Source organism: Dama dama, chromosome 20 (assembly GCF_033118175.1).
Source record: "Dama dama isolate Ldn47 chromosome 20, ASM3311817v1, whole genome shotgun sequence".
Lineage (NCBI taxonomy): Eukaryota > Metazoa > Chordata > Mammalia > Artiodactyla > Cervidae > Dama > Dama dama.
This window is the reverse complement of record NC_083700.1, coordinates 34,781,191-34,795,974: the sequence shown is the minus strand read 5'-3', so window position 1 is coordinate 34,795,974 and position 14,784 is coordinate 34,781,191. Positions and strand designations below refer to the sequence as shown.

Sequence of the window (14,784 nt, the reverse complement as noted above, 5' to 3'; positions counted from 1 at the left end):
CAATTGCTTTAGAAGTACTATTAGTTTTATAGCAAGAGAATTTTCAATGCTATGCATGTTAATCAGATAACAATATAAAATGATATAGGAATTGACACAGGAAATTAACATTTTGGTTTTATCTTTATACATGTGAACTTTTATACTGGACAGGAAGAGAGAATTAATTTCAGTACAGTGTTGCATAAAAACACCACAGGATCCTGCTTTACTTTCTTCATGACACAGTCTGAAATTATCTTATTGTATTTTTAAGTTGTATCATTTGAGTTCTGATTTTCTGGCTGATCATCCAACATGTCTACTTGAATTTAAGCTCCATGAGAGCAGGCCTTGGGTGTTTTGTTCTCACCATCCTGAGAAAAGTGTTTAACATACTACTGCAGGTGTTCGAATGAATGAATAAATGAAATGAATCTGTTGAATGAATAAATGGAAGATTATGCCTTCAGCTTTGTGCCACTGACTGGAAAGCCAGTGGCTTCCACCAACACAAACACAGCCCATGCCCTTTGGCAGAAATCACTATGCATTTCAATTTGTTATTGGTTGTAGCCTAATATTTACTTTATGTACGTTGCTAAAATTAAGGATACTGTCTCTGTGTATAGCCTGCACTTTTTATTTGATCAAAGCACAGTACAGTACTTGGTTGTGTGTGTTTCAAAGATTTTAAAACTCACTAACAGCTGGTTATCTTTAGCTATTAAAATTGCGAGAGAATGGAAGGCTCTTTGATGCTTCTACCTATTACAACTCAGAATATTCTACCATGAATGGGCACCAGGACACTCTTTTCTGGGACTAAAATATACTTACTGCAGGAGCCATTCACATAGGTGGTAAAGAAGATGATGTTTTCTGATCCCCTACAATGAGGCAAAGACAGGGAAAAGACACTGTTCAAGACTGCTAACAGACTGCATTAACCTTAGTCACTCCACTCCAGGCAGGTCTAATAAGCATCACCCATGGGTACTGGCCGAAACAGCCTTCTCGGACGCTGCACTGGATCTCCCACAGTATCGCAGCCAGGCCCCCACCCCCGTCTGCTCCCAGGCATTCTCCACACGCCACTGCTTCTTTACGTGAACTCTGCCAGCCAGTCCAACTGGTCTCCCTACACTCTCCAAGCCTGCCTCCTGTGTTGGTTCAGACTGTTTCCTTCTTAAAATGTTCTTCTCTTACATGACTAAATCTTACCCTCACAATCTTTAGGCTCCAGCTTAAAATCTAGCTCTTCCATGAAGTTTTCTGTCACTCTAACTTGAAGACTTCTTTGCTGCAAACTTCTAGAGCAGTGGTTCTCAGCCAGGGCCGATTTTGCTGCCCAGGGGACATTCTTGGTTGTCACCACTGGGGGAGGGGAGATGTTACGACTTACGTGGGGAGAGACCAAGGATGCTGCTAAATGTCCTGCAACGCACAGGCTTGTCCCCCACAACAAAGAACTATTCAGTTCAAACGCCATTAGTGCTTAGGTTGAGGAATGCTGCTTGAGAGCCTGTCAACCACCTGGCCGTTCCTTTGTCTCCTGTTTGGCTATTTTAATCACATGCTGTGTGCCTTACCTCCCCTACCACACCACTGAGCTCTTCACAGCAGGTACGAAGTTTTGTTGTTTCCCCTTAGAACCTAGTTCAGTGCTTTGCATGAACTAAATAATTTAGTTCTTTCATCTGAAATAGACAACTAGGTCAGAAGTTGAATTATTTAAACTCTAACTTGGAAAGGGAGTTCCAGGGAACTAGACTCAGACCTTGACAGGACTTATACATTAGCACCAGCAAAAGGTGCTAGGTATCAGATATAGAGAACAAACTAGGGGTTTCCACTGGGGAGAGTGAGTGGGGGAGAGGCGAGAAAGGGGTGGGAGATTAAGAGGTGGAGACTACTATGTATAAAATAAATAAGCTACAAGGATACATTGTACAGTGCAGAGAACAAAGCCAATGTTTTATAACTATAAATGGAGTATAACCTATAAAATTTTTGAATCACTATGCTATACACCTAAAATGATTATAATATTATAAATCAACTGTACCTCAATAAAACAAAAAAGGTGCTGGGTCTGAGCATATTCTTTCAGAGCTTTAGACTGTAAATTTCTAGAAACCAAAGATCTAAAAGGGGAGTAAATAGTTATCAGCAGCCCAGATCTTATATTTAGACACTATTCAATGAAGCAAGTTAAGAAAAGCAAAAATTCTTGTATAAGATACAAAATACCATTTTGAAATAACTCTTTAGTTTTAAAGATGAGTTTTCTGTTGTTTCCTTTAGCTTTACTGAGGTATAACTGACAAATAAAAGTGTAAAATATCTAAAATGTACATTGTGGTGATCTGATATATGTATGCAAAGGTGAGTTTTAATGATCAAAATTATTATAGTCTTATTTGAACACACACTACATATTTTAGGTCTAGCAGGAGCAAAATAATTTGTTAACTTTGTTACTTTAAAAATTCCTTCCTGATAAGATCATATAAAATGTAAACACAATTAATTAAAATACATAAAACAAAAGCAGACACGCGATGTGTACCACAGTAGTGCTATAAAAACCTCATTTAACTATCATTTTCTAAAAAAGTATGCTTGTTTAAGCATCATTTTAAAAATGTTTTGGTTAATTTCAATGGACATATTTGGCGATGTCTATATCACACATTTTCCTACCTCCCTAAGCAGAGAACAATAAACACCAAACTCTTCCTTGGGATTATGGATCACTGTCATGAACACCAACTGTATGAAACTGTAATGCAGTGCTCCCATTAGTAGTTACTGTGGCTTCTGGGTTCTCCTGACCCAGCACTAAACCCCTCCATCCTGTCTACTTCCCTGTCTTGTTCTGTCTCTGCGTGTTCTTAGAGCTCTTCCTGCCTCCGTGCAGCTCCCAGGCAGCGGACTCTCAGGCTGGTCTGTGCTTGCTGTTTACACTCACATACCCCACTTCTGGCAGCAACCTGCTATCAACTGGGAAACTAGATCAATGAACTTGCTAAAATTAGTCAAAGAGAAAGAAGAAAGAGGCTCTGAACAAGAGTCTGAGCCTAATCAGAGTTTGGAGGTATGACAGCTCTTAATTCTTGCTTAACCATCCCCCAAATTCCCCAAATAAATCTCCTTTCATAGAAGGAACAAGCTAAATCCCAGAGAAGTCAAGCCACTGACCAGCAGCTGATCCAGGTTAGAACAAAGGTGACCTGACTCCCAGGTAAGAGCTTCCTCCACTGTATCCTCTGTTGAGCAGACGGGGTGGGCAATCAAGAGAAGTGAACGAGTTGTGGTGCATGGATAGTGTGACTCTGGCAGCCTGGAGGCTCTCTGAGCTTTCTTCCTGATTCCTCACTACATTCCACCTAACTGACATGGATCTCTAGATGAGGGAGCATAAATGTGCATGCAGAGAAGCATGTAAGTCCCCCAGTCAAAGCTGTATTTTATGCTGTTGCAACTGACGTCACCATTTACACAGAAGAAACCTCTTGCAGGCAGCGCTACTCAGTGACAGGCCTTGTTTTATACTTTAACGCTTAGTGAGACAAGCCTTCTTTCCCAGCAGAATCAGAAGTTCCTCCAGGTCAAGGTCTATGCTGTGCCCCTCTCACAGCCCCTGTGGCACCCTGAAGAGCACTGGGCACATATTAAGTGCTCAGCACTGATTCGTGTGACTTCTGGCGGCATCGTCAGGAAAGGTTTAGGGCTCTGCACAGATGGAATCTTCTGTTACTCACCATTTGGCCAAACAGACTGCTTTGTGGATTTCTTCCCATTTTCCCCCAAAATTCTTGGACACCCACAGGCCATTCTGAAAGATTATAAATGACTTATCAAAATTCCAGCTTTATCATGTGCAGCTGCTTGTATGACCTTTTAATAATTCATATCCAATCATTCAGGGCAGTAAAAACACCCACTGAAATTCCAGCCAAGCTGCCTGAGCTCACAGACACACACAGTTTATGGGGTCCCCTCTAGGGTCTTGGAACAAGTTCAGAATAACAAATGCTTATGAAGTGCCTACTATGTGCCAGGTGTACCAGATGCTGCACTGGGGATACAAAGATGAATAAGACACACTCCCTGCTCTCAAGGAGCTCACAGTTTAACAAGGTACACCTAAGGAAGTTCAATACACACGGTAAGTGTTATGGAAACATGGTCTATAGGGTAAGGGCAGGGAAAGGAGAGACAAAGCATCAGAGTTGACTTGTGAAGAAGACAGCCAAACTGAGTCTTACATGATGAGCAGTGTAATCAAAAGAAGGCAAATGGGAGATGAGATGTCATTGCACAGAGAGATCAGTACAAGCAGAGACAGAGAGGTGATGAAACATCTCAGTGTGTGCAGGGAGCTGAAGCCTTCAGACACTGATGGAGCAACATTCCAAGGTGGAGAGAGGAGCCAGTGCTGGGGAGGGGGCGGCAGCTCGTGCAGAGCCCTCCTTCTGTGCCAGGCTGAGGAATCTGGTCCTTATTTTATATGGGATACTTGAAGTAGGGGAATGACATGATTAGTTTTACTTTTTTTAAGAGGAATACTTGGATGACAGTGGGAAAGATGGATTTCAGAGGGTTCAAACTATTAATAGAAGCAGGGAAAGCAGTGACTAACTGCTGCATTAAGCGTTAGTGAGGCCTGAAGCCACAGCTGTGAGGAATAGGCTCAGAAAGAATATAGACTCTAGATTCAATAGAACTGGACACTTTCCTGTAGGGCAGGATAGAGTGCATGTGTGTGAAAGTTGAACACTCTGGGACTCTGGGTGAGGGGAAAGCAGTGTTGTGGAATCTTTAGCCAGCATAAGGATGAAGGGAAGAACAATATGGCTGAGAAAGGTTAAGTTTGAGGGACCTGTGGGACATCTAGCTAGAGATACCCAGGAGACAGGAAGACAGGCATCTGCAGCCCTAGGAAGAAGCCAGGACCAGAGGTAGGGATTTGAGAATCTTACACATCACAGTGGTAGCAAAATGGTAAAGAGTGGAAGAGACTACTCAGAGTAAAATGAGCAATAGGGATTTAAGGGGAGGTTGAAAGGAGTTTAAAAAAGAGACTAAGAAGCAATGGTTAGAAGGTGGGAAAGAACCAAAGGGACTGCCACAGAAGCCAAGCAAGTGAAATTCCCAAAAGGAGGTCAATACTTTCAAGTGCAGCAGAGACTTCATAAGATAAAGACCGACAATTTCAGTGACATTGGCAATAGGAGTCTAGTGAGCCCCAGACCCACTGGAGGTGGGACCGAAACGTCCTGGAGCAGCTCAAATGAAATGGTGATGATTAAGGCAGAAATAACTTCAGCGGTCCTCCACTCTCACCCATCATTCTTCTTTAACTCTTCCTCCTCTAGTAACGTTCAGCTCCCAGCATTTCTAATTAATCTAATCCTACTTAGAAACAGGGAAGGGTCTGATATCTCCTATCTGCACTTTAGTACAAATTGGTCCATCTCTCCACTCTGATTATTTGTACTTCAAACTCACTCTTAATGGGAAGAAATTTCAGGTCTAAAGGCAGATTGTGCTTGCCTCTCCCTAGGATAGCTGTTTTAATAAACTTAAGATACTTGGTAAGGGCAATTGGGTTTTCAAAGGCAGATCAATGGTTCTGTCCATTCCAACAGGGGTCTCTTTGTCCCCTTACAGGGCCTTCAGCTCAAGCTGCTGAAGGCCACTTCCCAGGAATTGTTGCTTTCAGACGTGAAGCCTATCTGGTAGGCTAGTTTTCCTCCTCTGGCTGAGTTTAACTCTGACCTTCCTTGAGCCTCCCAGCCTGACCTCAGCTGAACGTTCTGCCCCCAGAAGGTCCAGAACCCAGACCTCTCTTCCAAGAGTCCTTCTCATCCTCCCTATGGCACCCTGTTGCTCAGCCCAACTTGTCTATATTTGATAATCCTATTTCTACTCCCAGAATGGTCATCACAGCAATGGCTCCCAGACTTCAGTGTACAGGCTCAGCTGGGGAGCTTGTTAAAAACACTAGCCACCTCACTGACACACTATATCCGGATCGGGGCTGAGCAATCTGCATCTTAAACCAGCTCCCAGGGATTTCTATCTGATCGTGCAGGTCAGCAGACCACACTCTAAGCAATACGATGAGAGAGAGCCATATAAACATAGAGTGTAATTATGACTACTATCATAGTCTGGCAACTCAGCCACTCTGGGCCCTTAACATCCATGACAAAACAGACTAGTCCTCCAGGAATGGTAAAGCTGAGCTGCTCCTCAGGAAACTTTCAGAACAAAGGTGGGAGGGCCACTCGTGGTTTCTGGGAAGAGTACAGGAATGCGGCAAGGGGTGCAGGGAATTAGGACTCTGGATATTTAACACATGGGCGTCAAAGACAGACATCAACTGGTTTTTATACTAAGGACTGAACAAGAAAAAATTATAAAGATGTAGTTTGGCCATAGGAAGGAAACAATAACAATGTTAGAAGTTTAACAATTTATGTCTGTCTCTGGCAGAACATGAATGATTAAACTGTTTCCTAGTTCATTACTCTAACAGTAAGTATCTGTTCATTTTTTAAAAAATTGGAATGATAACTAGACACATACCTATCTGGTATAGACAGCATATGAAAATTGTGTCCTTTACAATACAGGAAAACACACAAACATACAAAAACCAAAAACCCACACTTCACACCATAAGAAGTCACTAGAAAACAGTCCAACATAAAAAGCACCACCTACACGGTCCTCTTAAGACAGTATATTTTGAGACTATAAAAACACAAAAGGCAAGACAAGTTCTTCAACTAGACTTACTTCAGTGCTGAGAGCTAAAAGATAATCAGAATTTTGCGGGCTATACATCATCTGAGTCAGAGGATGAAAAGGGAGATTGGTCTGGACAAAGTTCTTTGCAAAATCTGATGATCTGAAGATTCTTCCTCCATGACTTCCTCCAGATACCTCTGCTGTTAAAATCACCTGATGAGGGAGAAGGAAGTTCAGAACCAGGGTATAATACTATAAAAATACATGAAGTTCCTCTACCATTTTCACCAGACATTTGTTCAAAAATTTTAGTTCCAAAAGTAAGAAGAGTTATAAAAACAGATTAGTTGATACACTCTCTTCCTGAAGTATTAGTCTTACGAAAAAAATACTGTCCTGAGCCAGTGCATTGTATGTATGAAGATGTGCTTCATCAATCTGAGATTAGCCAGTTTCCCCAAAGACTAGAATGTTTTCTTTAGATGTATACCTTGTAACGCTAAACAACCACCACATAATTATGAACAGTTTTGGTGCATCTTAGACAAGGTCCAAAAAAAGAACTTGTGTGCAAAATGCCCCTTCTTTTGTGATCAGTATTAAATTGTTTCATTTTATTATATTGTAAACATTGTAATAGTAAACTAAATATATTGCTGTGTAACACTGGACCATTCAAATATCAACATCTGACAGCCCTGCATATGGTATTATGCACAGCCTTGTACACGTATGAAATAGTCTCACCTTCCCGGAGTTCTCAGGACCAATAGCCATGCCAAATTCAGTCCGAATGAAGGTGTTATTGATGAGATTTGTGATATCCTTAAAGTTCTTTCCATAGTCCTCACTGAGAGGGAAAAAAAGGACAAATTTAGAATGCAGAGGTCATGGGCACTGTTGGGTTTGTACCTAGCTTCCCTCACTCTCCTGCAACTTTATCGAGGCACTCACCTTCCTGATTCTACCCCTACCCGCAGTGGTGGGCCTAATTAGTGGAAGGAAGTTCCAATCCCTCAAGGGTGACAGGGTGAGGAATGAGGAAAGGACCCAGGCTGAGCCAGTAAGACAAAAGTGGGGGCTCTATTAGGAAACACACTTAAGACAATCACTTAATGAAATGGTCTGTCTTCCTTAAGGATCAGTGGTTCTTAACCAGGGCATTTTTGCCCCATGCCCCCACCCCACACCAAGCAAACATTTGGTAATGTCTGGAGACACTGTTCATTATCACAACTCAGAGTTGGGTGCTACTGGCATTGTACTGGCATCGTAGTAGGTAGAAGCCAGGGGTGCTGCTAAACATCCTACAATACATGGGACAGCCTCCCAAAAAAGAGAGGGCCACAAGCATCTGGCATCAAATGGGGCATCTGGCCCCAAATGTCAATAGCATCAACGTTGAGAAACTCTCATGTTGTAGTATGTGAATACAAAACAAAACAAAAAAAATGCTACAGGCATTCTGATACAGTGAGAGCCCAACTTGAAGAAGCAGCCAACATAAGTGGACAGTAATGCTGAAATAGCTCTGGGATTCCAGAGAGGTAACCTGTGACCCTGCACTCAATCAACCCATACTTCCTCTGTATTTAGTTATGAGCCATGAATTCCCTTTTTTTTTTTTAAGATTTTTTTGATGTGGACTATTTTTAAAGTCTTTATTGAATTTGTTGCAATATGCTTCTGTTTTTTATTTTGGCTTTTCAGTCCTGAGGCATGTGGGATCTTAGCTCCCCTAGCAGGGATCGAACCCACACCCCCTGCATTGGAAGGTGAAGTCTTAACCACTGGACCACCAGAGAAGTCCCAATTCCCTTATTACTTAAGATATTATATTAAAAGTTTGAGTTGGGCTCTCTGCAAAATGTAGCCAAAGGCCTACTAACTAATTTATCAATGCACTGTATTGTACTCATGATAAAGCTTGTAAGTTAAGTAGCAGGATCTTGAGTACCTCCTCCCCCAAAGTTACCATCCTTAGGCACAAATCTCTTAATGCATGCAGCACGCAGCCAAAGAAGATAGATAAACTTAATCTCAACTTCTAGGTTGTTTAAAGTTTTTCCCAAAAGTTCATTTCAACAATATCTTTGAGAAGTATTAAAGTTAATTTTTAGATTTCAAAAAGTAAGAGAAAAAAAAGTCAGGAGTATTTAATACTATGCACTAACATGATATACAATGCTAGATCTTAATACTGATTAAATTTCAGTATCCATAAGCGATGACCACTGTGCACTGCAAGTCAGCTGCCCATGATAAATGCAATGTACAGTGGTCTTCACTGATAGAATATATGACTTAAAAGGTGGTACAGTTTTGCTATCAGCCTCAACAGAAAAATAATCACAGAACCACAGACCATGAGAGAGGCAAGGAACTGAAGAGAACATCTTGTCCAACTCCCTTATTTCACAGAGGAGGAGGTTCAAGGGGAAGCAATTCATCAAAATCAACCAGTCAATTAAGGGCAAAATTGAAAATACAATCTAATTCTCTTAACTCTCAGCCCCAAACTTGACACAACTTTTAATTATGTGTAAGGAATTCTTCCTTTGCAACCAGTGGTCCTGCTCTTTCTTGCCAAGGTTTGTGGCCTGTCAGGAAAGGTTAGCTTAGAGGAAATTGAAGAGAGACAGGAGGGAAGTATCTCTGCGTGAAGGTACAGGTCCCTTCACCATGCTAAAGCAAACTACATGTGACTTTTAAGTTGTCTTTCCATCTCCTAGAGCACACACAGAGAAAACTAAATAAAATAGGGATTAGAAACTACCCAACAGATTCCTGTTACCCTTCCCTTAACTTCTGAGTACAAGAAAAGGTCTTATCTTCTCGACAGCAGGCCAGAAGATATGCATATTCAAGTTCTGCTTCTACAGTGCACACATCATCAATAGCTCAGACCATGTCCTAAAGGGTTTGCAGCAGCTTGATTATCACCAGTTCACAAATCACCCCTCCTTCATGACATCCCAGGGAACCTCCACAAACCTCTTGGCAAGTGTGCTTGCTTTTCAAGAACTTGGCACAACAAACACATCCCTGCCCTTCAGAAAAAGAAAGCAACATGAGGGAAACAAAAAATCATCTGCTACAACACTCTGGTACCTTAGCCAGATAAACAAATGGAGCATGATAGACCAGTGTCCACCCACTGGGATTTAACTAGTGTTTTGTCAAGGCATATATTTTAATATGGCACTTTGCTTTAAAGTGGCTTTATCTTTTATCAACATATATATTGGCATACATCATATATCATGGAGAGGAAATCAATGAAACATGTTGAAAAATAAATCACTTTTCAAATTCCATATGATAATTAAGAGTTATGAACAGGAAACATTAACAAAGCCCTGTGAAACCATCTGCTTTAGAAGTAAGTCTTTTAAATAACAATTCTATACATCAAACCTAACAAAGCTCTTTCTGGTTAGCAAAAATAAACGGTCACTTTTGCTATATCTGTGGTGTAAACATCTATAAGAATATGCACATTTGTAACAATAAAAAATAGTACTAGAGTACAAACGTTTTTGGGATAGAGCTTAATACCACCAAAGAACATGAAAAATCTAGACATTATTTAAATAAACGGAAAAAAAGTAATCATCACATGGAGTTCTGATAAGACATAGCATTAAAATTCCTCCTAAGATGAAGGACTCAGGAGAGTATTTTTCCAGAAGGCTAATATGTTGACTGACACTCAACCCAAATGCCAATAACCAAGAATCACACCTCCGTTTTTGACCACTCTTCATTTATAATATAGAGGAACTGTGACAATGGCATTTGACCTGCAGACATTCAATGAAAAGTAACAATAAAAGAATCCTACAATATCTCAGAGAATCTTACATTTTACTTTTTTCAACAATCAAACAAGCATAAATATCCTTGTTTGGTTGACTTTCAGGCCTAACCACTTCTTTACTCCTTTAATTCATTTTTGCCATGATTAAGTCACCATAAATATTACATAAAAGCAAAAAGGAAGACAATAAACTCCAAAAAAATTAGTTTTGTAGTTTTCACTAATCGAGAAAGCTTATACAGTTAATCCTCATTATTTACAGATTTCATATTTATAAGTCTGCCTACTCAGATTTGTAACCCCAAATCAATACTCATGGCACTTTCCTAGTCACTGGCAGATATGCATAGGGCGGCGAAAAATGTGTCACTTGGGGCTCATGTTCCCTCCTGAGGTCCAACAAGCGGCTGCCCTGCTTTCTCGTTTCAGCTCTTAGACTGTGCATGAGTGTCTTCCTCACAGTCTGTTTACTGCTCTGCATTTTGCATTTTTGTGCCTTCTGTTGGTGCCTTGCTATTTAAATAGTCCCCAAGCATAGTTATGACGTGCTGTTTAGTGTTTCTGGAGAAAATCTGTGAGTTAGATAACCTTCTTTCTGCAACAGTTGGTTGTGAGCTCAATGTTAATGAATCAATAATACACATAAGGTATCTTTAAACAGAAACACACATAAAACAAGGTAATAGACTGATCAACTGATGAAAATGAATGCTGTGGCCAGAAGTTTGCAGGAACCTAATTCTGTATTTCCCCTAGAAGCAATGGCTCAGTATTCACTAATTCGGTATTCATGGAGACTGGAGAACATAACTATCGTGAATGAGAACTAACTGGATTGAGATTTCCAGTTAAAAGATCAATAAGGAGAATGTAGCTTATTAAAATGTTCCAAAAGACTTACAGACTTGAGACCACTGCCGGGTGAGATGGGCAGAATCTGAATCTACATTAAACTGAATTCCCAATACTTCAGTTTCTTTGTTTTAACCCCAACTGTCTGACGCTAACTTATATGTTTTAATTTAATTTTCATTGTGTTTTATCCTTATTTGAAAAGGATGCATGTTTTCTACAGAAATTTTGAAAATACACGTAGGAAAATAAAGAGGGTGAAATATTAGAAATAAAATCACACAACTTTTTATCAGAAGTAATGTGAGTATGTATCTGAGGTCCTTATCTTGCTTTGATTGACAATAAGACAATCCTAAGAACAGGATTCATGGGAATATTTGAGTGACAAAAACCACCTAGCTTCATGATTTTTATATGTCCTAAGTTTGTAAAAATGAAGGTGCAGTAAAATGCCACCGTCATACATTTCAATAAACTTTAAGAAACAAAAAGCAGAAAAATATATTCTGCAAACAGAATTTATGCTAACCTTATAATTAGAATATGCAGTCATTGCTAATAATCTATTATGGTGAAAACTGAGCCAAGCCTATCATTAAAAAGGTTGTCATAATGAGATGCCTTGGAGAACCTGGTTTACTGAACTCTGCTTTAATATTTGCTGCATATCTTTATTGTTTGTTTATTTATTGGCCATGTGGGTTCTTAGTACCCTGACCAGGGATCAAATTTGCACTTCCTGTGGTGGAAGCATGGAGTCTTAACCACTAAACTGCCAGAGAAGTATCTGCTGCATATTTTTAAGTTATCCTTTTTATTAAACCTCAGGTAACATCCTGAAAAACTTACATTGACTACAGTATAAACTTTAATGTGAAATCTCTTAGAGATTCCCTTACCAAGTTCCTAAATTTGAACAACTTTCAACAGGAAATAGCAGTCACAAGTGAAATAGTCCAGCAGTTTTCTGCTAACATGGCATAGAATTTTGCTGTACATGAAGCTTACATGTGCTTCACTAAGGTAACCTTACAATGGAAGGAGAGTCTCAAAGGGCCATCAGACAAAAAGGCAAACAACATTTGCTGCTGAAAATCAAATTATCATCTTAACTATAGCTAGTTATTTCCTTTTTAATTTCATATTTGCAAGTGGGAGGTAAATGAACTTTAAAATCTGTTATATGAATTAATATTCCTGAAGAGGGAATCAAAGTTTATACTATTCAAATATGATGCCCTTTAATTGAAGATATTAGTATGTTATTCAATTATATCCAATTATTAATGCCCAGGGACTTTATTTCCCAAATCTTTTAACAATCCTCTTTCTGAAGTGTGCTCCCTCTAACTCGGCACAGGTAACAGAAACAACTAACTTCCTTCTTCTCATGCACACCTCCATGCGGTACTGCTTATGGCAGGTGGCATCTGATTAGCTGCCTTCTATTTGAATCCCAAATGAAACTTTGATCCCATAAGATTTAAGAGAGAAAGATAATCCAATAAATAATACAATCATTAAAGCTGTGAAAAACAGAAGAGTCTTCAGAGCAGATTCAACAGGCTTTTATTTGATTTCCCAGTTGCGCAAGCTCAGCATATTCAGGACTCATTTTGCTCAAATTGCTCCCTCCCTTTCCCATTTCTGAAGCAACACGTGCCTCTTGGCTGGTGTGTCCAACAACATGAGTCACTTTAGACTAGGCCAGGCCAGCCTAGCTGGAGAGGCAACAAGGCATATTTACAGTGTCCACCCAAATTTTGGAAGAGTTTTCATTTCACAGCAGGGAGGAAGTGATTAATATTCAAAATGACCTCAGTGAAGCCAAACAAACCCAACAAAAAAACTGGTGTGCAAAATGAAGAAAATGAACCTTAGTAACATACTATACCAGAAACAACTCGCTTTACTCTCTGGTAAAGTGTGTAACAGTGGTTTCTCACAAGACTAGACAAATACAGGATGGAAAAGGGCTGAGTCAGAGGGTGGTAGGTATTTAAGCAGTAACACAGTGATACTGTTTTGTTTTGTCTGGGGTTGTCTCAAAGTGAGCCCAACGCTGCAAAGCAAAAGGACAGGAAAAGCAGTCGTGAAAACACTTCACTCCCTGTGGGTATGACTCTGGTGTGTCAGGTCCAGTTCTCGCCACCTGATTGAAGAGCATTACAGACACTAACACGTGAATTCAGAAGCAAAAAAGCAGCTGAAGCAACAGGCTTAGAACATAATTCAACCAAGAGAAGGAGTTTAGTAAAGGATTCAAAACATGCAGAGATCAGAGAGAAGGTTTTCATTTGATACCATAATATAAATTGGAAACAGGCATCTTCTATGACATACATGTGTGGTATTTATCACAGCAGCATTAACAATAGTGAAAAAACTACAACTTAGGTGTCCAAGAGAATAATGATTAAGTAAATTCTTTCAAGCTAACAAAAATGATGAGAATTTGACAAATATTATGGTACGAGCAGTGACCAACCAGAATGGTTACAGTTCATAACATCAGGTGTGGGTAACACTTGCATGTTGGCTGGGGTGGGGGGTGTGTGTACTTGTAGAAGCTATGGAGGCATCTGGGGGCAGGCAGGAAATCACCTTTTATCAGCTGGTATGGAAGGCTTTCAATTCATTTAAAAAATTACTAATAAAAAAAAAAAACTACTAATAGTGCCACAGTGCCAGCACATGCTGCTGACATGCTGTATCTGGCCATTGGCAAGGCAACAGCTAACAGTACCAAGTTCTTATTCCATGATAGGTGCTGCAAAGCACAACTCTCAATGGCTCTAAGGTGGCTATTATCATCTTTTACAGATGACAAAAAGACTCAGGGAGGTTAAATGACTTACCCAAGTTCATTCTGCTCACAAATAATGCTAAGATTCAACCCCAGGCCTATATGCCAAGAGGTAACTTTACACTGTACCATGTTGCTTCCTAAGACTATAGAGTTATATGGTATAACATTAAAGGGGAAAAGTCAAGATAATAAACTGTAAATAAGATTACTTGACTTTAAGGTGAATTTTTTTTCATTTAAAATTTCCAATGTTTTATAAGATGGTTGCATTGATTTTTTAATGGAAGGTGAGTTGGTAGAAAAACTGTATCACAAAGACTTTTACAACAGCAAAGTTTCTTAAAAAATGGAAAGAGTTCACTAAAGTTACAAAAATTTTAATATATTTTTTTCCTTCCCAAACAGGATACTTTTCATCTACCAGAAATGGTTCAACTAGTTTTCTAACTTAATAAACAAAATCACCTATAAATTACAGTCCCTTCTAGAATTAGGATTCTGTAATACCTTGTCAATCTTTATCAAACAAACAAAAATACTATTAGCCTAAGAATTA

At 39.6% G+C, this 14,784-nt stretch overlaps 1 protein-coding gene across 2 annotated transcripts in view; it reads right to left on the bottom strand.

The window, feature by feature from the left end:
• Window positions 1-14,784, bottom strand: part of SORT1 (sortilin 1) — a 64,326-nt gene that overhangs the window by 24,304 nt on the left and 25,238 nt on the right. For both annotated transcript variants that reach the window (XM_061121228.1, XM_061121229.1), the window contains 4 exons: window positions 7,492-7,594; window positions 6,793-6,957; window positions 3,747-3,820; window positions 820-869 (listed from right to left, as the gene is read on the bottom strand). In XM_061121228.1, the coding sequence (XP_060977211.1) occupies window positions 820-869; window positions 3,747-3,820; window positions 6,793-6,957; window positions 7,492-7,594 (392 nt within the window). The remainder of the gene's footprint in view (window positions 1-819; window positions 870-3,746; window positions 3,821-6,792; window positions 6,958-7,491; window positions 7,595-14,784) is intronic.